At 39.3% G+C, this 10,732-nt stretch overlaps 1 protein-coding gene across 3 annotated transcripts in view; it reads left to right on the forward strand.

Moving 5' to 3' along the window:
• P4HA2 (prolyl 4-hydroxylase subunit alpha 2) overlaps positions 1 to 10,465 on the forward strand; it is a 98,441-nt gene extending 87,976 nt beyond the window's left edge. For all 3 annotated transcript variants that reach the window (XM_075856558.1, XM_075856557.1, XM_075856556.1), the window contains 3 exons: positions 4,689 to 4,757; positions 7,120 to 7,216; positions 8,726 to 10,465. In XM_075856558.1, the coding sequence (XP_075712673.1) occupies positions 4,689 to 4,757; positions 7,120 to 7,216; positions 8,726 to 8,796 (237 nt within the window). In that variant the 3' untranslated portion in view covers positions 8,797 to 10,465. The remainder of the gene's footprint in view (positions 1 to 4,688; positions 4,758 to 7,119; positions 7,217 to 8,725) is intronic.
• Positions 10,466 to 10,732: the final 267 nt, after the last annotated feature.

Genomic DNA, 10,732 nt, shown 5'->3' on the forward strand with positions numbered 1-10,732 from the left:
GCAATTCTACCAGGTTTTCTTGTTTTTTTTATTCTTATGTACTGTATTTATCATGTGGTTTAACCCCTTAATGCCAAAGGTATTTTAAACCTTAATGACCGAGCAATTTTAAGTTTTTCCATCATCGCATTTAAAGAGCTATAACTTTTTTATTTTTCTGTCGACATGTACTTTTTTTTTTGCGAGACAAGTTGTATTTTATAATAGCACCATTTTGGGGTACATATCATTTATTAATTAACTTTTTTAGTGGGGTACTGGAAAAAAACAGAAATTTTGCTATTGTTTTGCGTCTTAATTTTACGCCATTTACCGTGTGGTATAAATAACATAATAACTTTATTCAGCGGGTTGTTACGATGCGCGCAATACCAAATTTATATCGATTTTTTTTTTTTTGTGTTTTCCTACTTTTACACAGTAAAAACACTTTTTTTTCAAAATTATTTTCTTTTGTGTCGCCGTTTTTTAAGAGCCATAACTTTTTCTTATTTTTCCTCCGATGTAGCTGTATGAGGGCTTTTTTTTTTTTGCGGGACGACTTGTAGTTTTTATTGGTACCATTTTGGTGTACATGCGACTGTTTGATCACTTTTTATCAAATTCTTTTGAAGGCAGGATGAAAAGAAAATAGCAATTCTGGCGTTTTTTCATTATATTTTTTACCATATATGAGTAATTTTTTACTTTTTAACTTTTTACTTTTTTTCATAGTAAAGTATTTTGTAAGGGGAAAAAGTGCGTTTTTGTTTTTTAACTTGGGACATTTATTTATTTAAAACTTTATTTAACTTTTTTTTTAGTCCCACTAGGGGACTTTACTGTGCAAACTTTTGATCGCTATTATAATACAGTGCCATATTTCTGTATTGCAGTGTATTTTTGCCTGTCAGTGTAAAACTGACAGGCACCTGTTAGGTCATGCCTCTGGCGTGGCTTAAAGAGGCTCTGTCACCAGATTCTCAAATCCCTATGTCCTATTGCATGTGATCGGCGCTGCAATGTAGATAACAGTAACGTTTTGTTTTTTTAAAAACGTTCATTTTTGGCCAAGTTATGAGCTATTTTATATATATATATATGCAAATGAGGTTTGAAATGGACAACTGGGCGTGTATTGTGTTTTTAACTGGGCGTGTTTACGTGTATGACGCTGACCAATCAGTGACCAGTCAGCATCATACACTCCTCTACGTTTATTTACACAGCAGCGATGTGCAGCCACATAAACAGAGATTAACGTTAATCAAGTGTCCTGATAATGAATACACATGATCATCCAGCCTGGACGTCATGTGTATTCAGAATCCTGACACTTCTGAATCCTTTCTTTGAGATTTCTAGCAAGGGAAACAAAATCTCGCGAGATTACGGAGGTAAACGAGATTTCGTTTCACTTGCTGGAAATCTCACAGAAAAGATTCACATCGCTGCTGTGTAAATAAATGTAGAGGAGTGTATGATGCTGACTGGTCACTGATTGGTCAGCGTCATACACGTAAACACGCCCAGTTAAAAATACAATACACGCCCAGTTGGGCATAACGAAAAAAAAACGCCCAGTTGTCCATTTCAAACCTCATTTGCATATATATAAAGTAGCTCATAACTTGGCCAAAAATGAACGTTTTAAAAAAAGAAACGTTACTGTTATCTACATTGCAGCGCCGATCACATGCAATAGGAGATAGGGATTTGAGAATCTGGTGACAGAGCCTCTTTAACAGGCAATTACTAAAGGCAGACCTGGGGGCCTTTGTTAGGCCCCCAGGCTGCCATACAAATCATTGGCACCACGGGATGCCAGTGTGGTGAGAGAGTGAGCCCCCTCCCTCTAAAATCACTCAGATGCGGCGCTAGCTATTGAGTTCCGCATCTGAGGAGTTAAATATGATCAGAGACCACTGCTAGTAGTCTCGATTGTTGCCCTGAAGCCTGAGGCTGTTACTGATAGCCCGAGCTTCAGCAGCACCCAGCACGATGCGGGAAAAGTTCTTATGAAGTGCCGACGTGAAAAGGCGGCACTTCAGAAGAACTACCTTGAACGGCCGATGTAAAAACACTATACGCTGGTCGTTAAGGGGTTAAATAATGTGTTAACTTTATTGTTTGGGACGTTGTGTGTTGTTTTTTTCCACTAGTACAAAATAAAACCACTTTGTAAGTAAAAAATAGTTTGATTTCATTTTTCCACTGTGCACTTTTTTTAATTCATTCATTTCACATTAATTATTTTTTAGGTGCCACTGAGGGACTTTGCAATGTGATCTTTTGATCACTTTTATATAATTCTTTGGTGTACTCCGTATACTAAAGCATTACTGCCTGTCTGTGTTAAACTGACAATCTAGTAGGACATGTCCTTGGCATTGCCTAATAGGCAAACAGTTATGAGTTTCCTGGGGGCATTCGTAAGGCACAGACTGTCATGACCACTGGTTGGCTGTAGATTACTAGCCTGTATGTTGAATCATGGTTGTTTTTTTTCTTGCCCCCCTTAAAATTTCATGGTTTCAGATTAGTTTGGCCCTTTAGGTACACACATTTTACAGGTTGAATTAAATGTTTTTGCAGTTCTGACTGATTTGATGAAAAAAAAAAAATAAATGTTTATGTTGGCCAGGAAATGTTTTATAGCTGTTCACTAAATGAATAAAATCTGATGAACCACAAATGGAAAGGAAACTAAAAAGTGCACAGTAGACTTAACTAAGCACAGCAATAGTCACGTAAATATCTTGACCAGTTTACAGCCATTTAAGAATTCAAAAACTTCCTAGAAGACTGTTGGTGTGGTTTCCATCTGAGCAGAGTTCTTAGAAAATATGCTACGCTCCTTAGCTCCTACCACTTCTGCTAATGAGCTGTACTAGTTACTAACCACATAGTAAGATGTTTAGATGTGGCCTTTTGGTTGTCTTGTACTTTACTAGATGTGTGTGTGAAAAAAGTTCCATGTTGGAACTGAAACGTCACTCGACTTTCAACATGGCCAAATAAAAATAAAAATATTTAGTACTGAGACGCTCTTGTCCATGGTCTGAGTTTGGTAATGCAGCTCAGTTACCTTTAAGAGACCCGATGCTTCTTATGGGGTACCAGCTCATAGAGTTGATTAAGTGAAAACATTTTTAAAGTAATAGTACACCTTTTAGACATTTTCTGAAATGTTATTGACATTTTAGATATCGATTATGGGAGTATTTGAACTAGAACCATACTTATAACTAGTTTTGAAGGGTCCCTTGGGGCTTTGCCCGTTTAGCTTTTAGCTCCCAGATCTTAGGATCTTTGAGTATGTTGACAGATGCACATTAATGATACTTTCGCGAGAACTAACTGCCATAGAGGCACTTGAAAGAGCTCTTCAGGTCCTTTTATTCTAGCTGTCAGTGGGGGTCCCAGCTAATGGTCCCTTATCAATAACTTCTTCTGACACACTATTAGAATATATGAGAAGTCTAATGGTGAACATATGCTTTCCAGGCTTTTCGTGAATCCATTTTACTGTTCAATTACAGCATTCGGCCATCAAGATGTTTTGTGACAAAATTTTGGGACAAATTTTCATGATTTTACAAGGACTCCTAACATATTCTGGGGCTTCCCCCTGCCTATCTGATTTTTATCAAGGTTTGCAATGTCCGACTTCAGCTAATCCCTAGCTCTGTTCTCCAGCATCCTTTCTAATCTCCTCATAAGAACCTACCAGAAATCGATCCTGAAACACCTTGTCAACGACGCCAGATCATGCATATATTCATATCAGTCATATAGTAAAAGAATGAAGGTGCTCACAGCTTTGCTACGGGTTATTCATTCCTCTTTCACTTCTTCATGGGCCCTTCGGATTCTTTTTCAGTGCTCAAATGGGTATTGCACACTCTTCAGAAGAGCCTGTGAGTAATCTCTATCAACCTCGTATCTTCAACGGGCTTTGCGCTTTGAGGAGTTCCTGTCTCCCGTCCCGCCTTTTTTCCCCTTCGGTCTTTCCTCGTTTCCATATTTTTTTTAAGCGTTTTTCCGTGTTAATTTGCTTGTTGTTTTTTGTGTATTTCTCTACCAAGTGCCATCCCTACAACCATACCTATCACTCTTTGCCTGTGCACAACGCCTGTGATGCAGACCTCTGCCTTCATGATTCGAGGGATTGGCACCCCAGATTTCCTAATACTATACCAGGACTTTATTTGTTCAAATTGTTACATTGTATTTTGTCTTTTTATTATTGTTTCTTTATTCTGAAAATATAGAATAAAAAAAATTGAAATAAAGCAAGCTGGAGATAAGGGACAGTAGGAAGGGGTTCTTTTATTTTTCTAGATTTGACAGACTTTTCTAAAAAGTCACCCACATATATGTCACCCACATATATGATTGATTGTATTTTTGGCGGAAGTTTCACTACTGTTTTTCTTTGTGGTCTCTGAAAAGATTTTAATGTTTCTCTGTGACGATGTGCAAATTAATATGGATTCATTTGAATAAAAGCAAATGTTGTTTTGCAAAAATCTAGAAAATAATGATTTTGGATTTACCTTGCAGGAATGGGAGAGTTTCAGGGTGTAGATCCACACAATTGGTCCTTGTAGTTCTGTATTTTGTAATGAAGCAGTCCTATTACATATAGTTTGTGGGTTTTCTAAATTCTGCATTCTGTAATGTAACTGTCACATGGCTTTCCTCAGATGAGTGATGTACAAGCCGGAGGTGCCACAGTGTTCCCAGATTTTGGAGCAGCAATATGGCCAAGGAAGGTAAGTTACCCACAAAGGACTACACTGGAAGAAACTCTTAAAGCTTATGTAGTGAATTATATGCCAGTGCTCAGACATACAGAGAGCAAAAGGTTAACAATTCCTACATTTGCTTGCTTAAGACCCAGGCTACATGGAGGCTTTTTTTCAGCCAAACTGAATAATTTTAACTATTGAGTCACAGCTGAAGTCCAAAGGATTACATTGAGTTGCTTTCAATCTTGTGGACAGCAGCTATCACTCAATAATTCAAATCAACCAGTTACACTACAAAAAGTTTTCCATGTAGCCCAGGCTTTGCTCAAAAAAACTAAAATATGTTCAACCACAAGTTAATTGGTCAAAATGTAGTAAATTACAGATAACGCTGATTCAGGAGGAAGCTGAAAAAAAAAATACCTCAGACTAAGGCCCCATGGGACATGTTCTATAATTCCCGGAACATTTCCACGGCACGGACACCCTTCCGTAGTGCTACGGAAAGGTGTCCGCGTTCAATGAAAGTGAATGGGTCCGTTTTTTACGGTCGTGTGCATGGGGCCTAAATATTGTGTTTTTCGAATACAATTTTAAGAGTTTAAAGGGGGTTTTCTGGGGATTTTTTTTTTCTTTTGTTTAATTCTGCCCAACAGTATAAACTTGCGTTTCATTGTATCTGGCTGGTTATGAAAATGGGGGGGACCCCATGCCGTTTTTTGTCAATTATTTTTATTAATTAAATTTTTTTTTTTAAAACGGCGCAGGCCCCCCCCATCCCATTTTTCATAACCAGCCAGATACAGTAAAGCAGTCGCAGCCCAGCATTACAAGGGTAGGAAGGGCCACAGTTTTTGGCCCTTCCCAGCCTCGTGATACCAGCCTGCGGCCGCCGAGGTGCCCAGCCGTCACTACAGATGGTTGGGTACTAGATTGTATCCGGCTATTCCCGATACCCCTGGTGGGTACCGGGGTAATAATGGGGGGGGGGTTAGTGTTTAGTCTTTTTACTGGCTAACACTAAGCCCCGCCTTAGTAATGGGCGTTGTCGCACAGACAACTGACATTACTAAGGTGCAAATAAAGTATTAAAAAAACACAGAGACATAAGAAAATATTTTTATTGAAATAAAAACTCCCCCACAAGACCCTCGTTAACCATTTTATTTAAACAAAAAACGTAGATCATCGCGGTAGTGCACCGAATCTACGACGTACTTCAACGAATCGATGACGTAGTCCAACAGCGTGGGCTAGTTTATATCCTGCAAAACAAAAAAAATAAAGTTTGCAATATAGCAAGCAACCCCCCACACACACCCCAACCCTACAAGCACCCCCAGCATACAACCCACAAGCGCCCTCTACGCACACACCCCCGACGCAACTCCACAAGCGCACGCACACACACACACGCACACAAAATGGCGCCGGCTTTCCCCCTACAAACCACCTTCTATGCTGGTTGGCAGGATCTGCACATGCCACAGAGCATGCGGAGTTCAGTCAGAACAGCAGAAGCGTAGGAGATGGGGTCGTATATGTGTCCACTTGATGTAAGGTGGCCGTATAGCGTAGATAGCTGTCGGTTGAATGCTAATGATGTAAGCAAGTAATAAATAGCTGGTGGCTACAAAAGTATGAATGCATTTGACATACCATATCTGCCCAGTGTGTCACATAGTGATCAGGTTCTGACGATGGCTCGTGTGTTAGCAGATTGACTTTGGGGATTCTGGTGTTATGGCCGGATTTACACAAGCGTGTGCGTTTTGCGCGCACAAAAGGCACTTAACAGCTCCGTGTGTCATCACCATATGATGCGCGGCTGCGTGATTTTCGTGCAGCCGCCATCATTATGACACTCTGAAAACAGAAAAGCACCACGTGCTTTTTTATTTACAAACCTACAATCATAGTTTTGACAGCTGTTGCGTGAAAAACGCGCGTCCCACGGAGGTGCCTCCGTGTGGCATGCGTGATTTTCACGCACCCATTGACTTTAATGGGTGCGAGATGCGCGAACAACGCACAAATATAGGACATGTCGTGCGTGAAAATCACGGACTGTCAGAACGGCCCCATAGACTAACATAGGTCCGTGAGAGGCGCGTGAAAATCACGTGCGTTGCATGGACGTATTACACGTTCGTGTAAATCCGCCCTTATATGTTGGATAGATGCACTGCGGCACCAGGCCCTAGTTAAGTCTACAATGGCTGTTAAGCTTGGCTCAGAGTGTCAGTATCTAGGCTGTTCAGAATTGTGGACTGCTGCATTGGACCTTCCTGTGTTGTCCAAAAGGAAGCACCACTTTTTGAAACCTTGACGTTCCCTAGAACCAAGTTTGAGAAACAATAGATTAAATCCTGTATCCTCATTGCAGGGCACTGCAGTTTTCTGGTACAACCTTTTCCGAAGTGGAGAGGGCGACTATAGGACAAGGCATGCAGCTTGTCCTGTATTAGTAGGTAGTAAGTGGGGTAAGTTATTTTTTGAGTAATTGTATATTGTATTGGTTTATATATGTATTTGTTTCCATTTAAAAGAAAAAAGACAAAACTGTAGAACATGTTTTCATCAGTTTTATGTTGATATGCGATCACTTGTTTTTATTTTTAAGGAAATTTTCTTACTTTCTAAAATAGACAATTTTCATCCTCCATTTCATGATTAATTCTATTCTGTGCTTAGTTCTGTGTGAATGAGTGACCGGGTGCAGAACGACTACCCTTGCAGGAAAGATTAAGGCTACATTCAGATGAGCGTAGCTAACCTCGGTGAATAACTGAAGTTTTCCACGACCAAGGTGCACCCATGTGGGACGCATTGTCACGTACCCCCCATAGACTAGAGTTCATGGAGGGATGCATGACACAAAGTAAAATAAGACACGTCCTATTGTTTTCACCGAAACGTCACATGCTCCATTGAAACAATGGTCGTGTGAATGGCCCCATTGAAATACAGGAGTCCGTGTGACGGCCGTTATTTTAACAGCCGTCACACGGACGTGATACACGCTTGTCTGAATGAGCCCTAAGGATGTTTTTCTCCCCATAGTAAGGGGACCACCACATTACACTAAAATCCAGGCGACACTAATCCAATACATGGGGATGGAATGAAGTATAATATAAGGAAGCATTTTTCACTGCAGTAACGCTCTAAATATTGTATATATGTGAATATTGTAAAGTAATTACATTCTAGGGAGAAATAGAGCAGTCACAGTTTTATTTTGCTATTCAGGCACCACCAACATATCCATACAAAAATGCAGCTTGCTATCTAGTAATCTTTATGCCCTTCTGTACAATGCCGTATAGGGGAACCATAATATGGCAGCCATAGAGTTCTATGGGCTGCTATTGTACAGGGCCACACAGAGGTTTGGTCTTTTCACAGATTCTGTATGAAACCCTAAGAAAAAAATGGTGGCATGCTCCATAGTGTGCCATATTACGGAGAGATTCTCATGGAGGCACCATAAAACAGCACACGGCAGGACTCTTTCCAGGCTAGTTTTATGCCTTTTAGATAATCATTTCATGAACGGTATCCCCTACGTCCCCATTACACATAGATAGGTTGACTCGTATCTGTAGTTAAATGTCCTTGATGCTGGTTGAGTTTTATGTTCAATTTCCAGTTTTATTTTTGCTGTGACAGTGATTTACATTACATCATCACATTTAAGTTATCCGTTTAAGTTTACTGATGTCACGGGAATAGCTTTACTTACAGGAAATTGTAGTGCGTGCTAGTCAGCTAAAATTTATGTTTGTTTGCCACTCGTGATGAAACCGTGAGATTCTTTCATTATAGAAAAATTTGTGAAGAAATATATCCCAAAACACGCCAGTTTGGTGGTATTGCTGTGAAAATGTTCTAAAGACAACATTATTAATACGTATTGTGTGTTTTTTCTTCTACGTATAGATGTCTGAGGAGTCATGAAATGCTTTTGATTTTATTTTATTTTTTTCTAGTTTCAAATAAGTGGTTCCATGAAAGAGGACAAGAATTTCTAAGGCCTTGTGGATTGACTGAAGTTGACTGACAAACAATATATTCAGCGATTTATTGTTTTTTGTCTTATTTTTTTCTATTTTTATTTTTTACATTGTTTTTAGAAACTTTTGCAATTTCTCTAATTCACTCCTGGCATCCAGTGTGGTGAAACCAGTGAGATTTTGAAAATGTAAAGCCATACAGTCAATTTGACTCTGTTTAATTTGATACTACAGAGATAAAAACTGAAGGTTGCTAAGGGTGCTAAACATACCATTTAGTTCTAAATAGAAGTACCTATATTTATTTCCCTTATCTTGGGTGTGGGCTGCAGATGCATTATGAGTTCAAGTTTCTGCTGTTGGGTGCATATTTACCACTACCTAATATGCAGCTGATGGCCTAGAGAGATTAAATCTTGCTACCTATGTTAAAGTTTTTTTATAAATGTAAAATGCGATCGAAACCAAGATAAAGAAACACACTTACAGGAAGAATGTTCCACAGTAGGGAAATTTAAAGGAACACAAGCTAGAATTGAATGATAAAAAAACTGATTAACAGGATATAAACTAGCCCACGCTGTTTGTCAGTTTGCAGGTATTATATATGTTCCTGAAACAAACAGTCTTAAAGAAATCCTGCAGAGGGCACATGGGTTAGACTCTGTCCCATTTTCGGATGGGGAATAGCTGAGGGGGAAGAGCTCAGCCAAGTAGACCGTGCTTAAAGAGGCTCTGTCACCAGATTATAAGTGCCCTATCTCCTACATAATCTGATCGGCGCTGTACTGTAGATAACAGCAGTGGTTTTTATTTTGAAAAACTATAATTTTTCAGCATGTTATGAGCAGTTTTAGATTTATGCAAATTAGTTTCTTAATAGACAACTGGGCGTGTATTTACTTTTTACCAACTGGGTGTTGTACAGAGGAGTGTATGACGGTGACCAATCCGTGACCAATCAGCGTCATACATTTAGGGCGCTTATAATCTGGTGACAGAGCCTCTTTAACAATAATTTTGTCCTGCTGCAGACAGAGCAGAGGGTGAGGCTCTTGCTTCAGCCAGTTGTCTTAGGGTATGTTAACACGGCCTATTTTCGGCCGTTTTTCGGGCCGTAAACGGCCGAAAAATCGGAAGCAGGCGTTCTCTTCCGACGGAGCGATTTTCACTGTGTTTTTTTACACGTAAAAAAACGGCCGCGAAAAAGAAGTGCGGGACACTTCTTGGGACGTTTTTGGAGCCATTTTCCATAGACTCTATTGAAAAAAAACTCCAAAAACGGCCATAAAAAACGCCGCAAAAATCGCGAGTGCCCCAAAAAACGGCTGAAAATCAGGAGCGGTTTACTCTTGAAAACAGCTCCTTATTTTGAGACGTTTTTGACTCTGCGTGTGAACATAGCCTTACAGCTAGACACAGCACATTTTAATTGAAGTATGAGACCTAATGGGATCAATGCAAAGCGGGAGATTAAGGGCAAAATTGCTAAAATATGATTTGCTAAGATGTGATTAAATAGCCTAGTAGAATTGTCTTGCTGGTTATCCAGAGATGTGCATTGTGAGCCTTGATGGAGTAACTCAAATTTTCTCAGATATGGATGTACAAAGTTTCCTTTTATTGTACATTTCTCATGGATTAAGCAAAGTTTGGTTGAACTGTTTAAAGTCTATTTTTGTGATATAAAAATAATAAAACAAAGTGTTTCTCTAATATAGTGTAACAAATGATGATAATTTTCTGACCTACTTGATGTAGTAATTTAGTTAATCTGTCAACTCACATTCTCTGATTTAGAAAAATAAAAATTTTCCCCAACCCCAAAATGTTGAGATAACAAGCTTGTCAATGTTCTTTCCTATACGGGTGGATTAACACGTGACAGATTTTGTTGCAGACATTTCTACGACTGAAATTCAGTTCCATTAATCTGAATGGAACTTGGTCAAATCAATGTGCTTGTTTGTAGAAACAATCCTA

Source organism: Rhinoderma darwinii, chromosome 3 (assembly GCF_050947455.1).
Source record: "Rhinoderma darwinii isolate aRhiDar2 chromosome 3, aRhiDar2.hap1, whole genome shotgun sequence".
NCBI classification, from domain to species: Eukaryota; Metazoa; Chordata; class Amphibia; order Anura; family Rhinodermatidae; genus Rhinoderma; species Rhinoderma darwinii.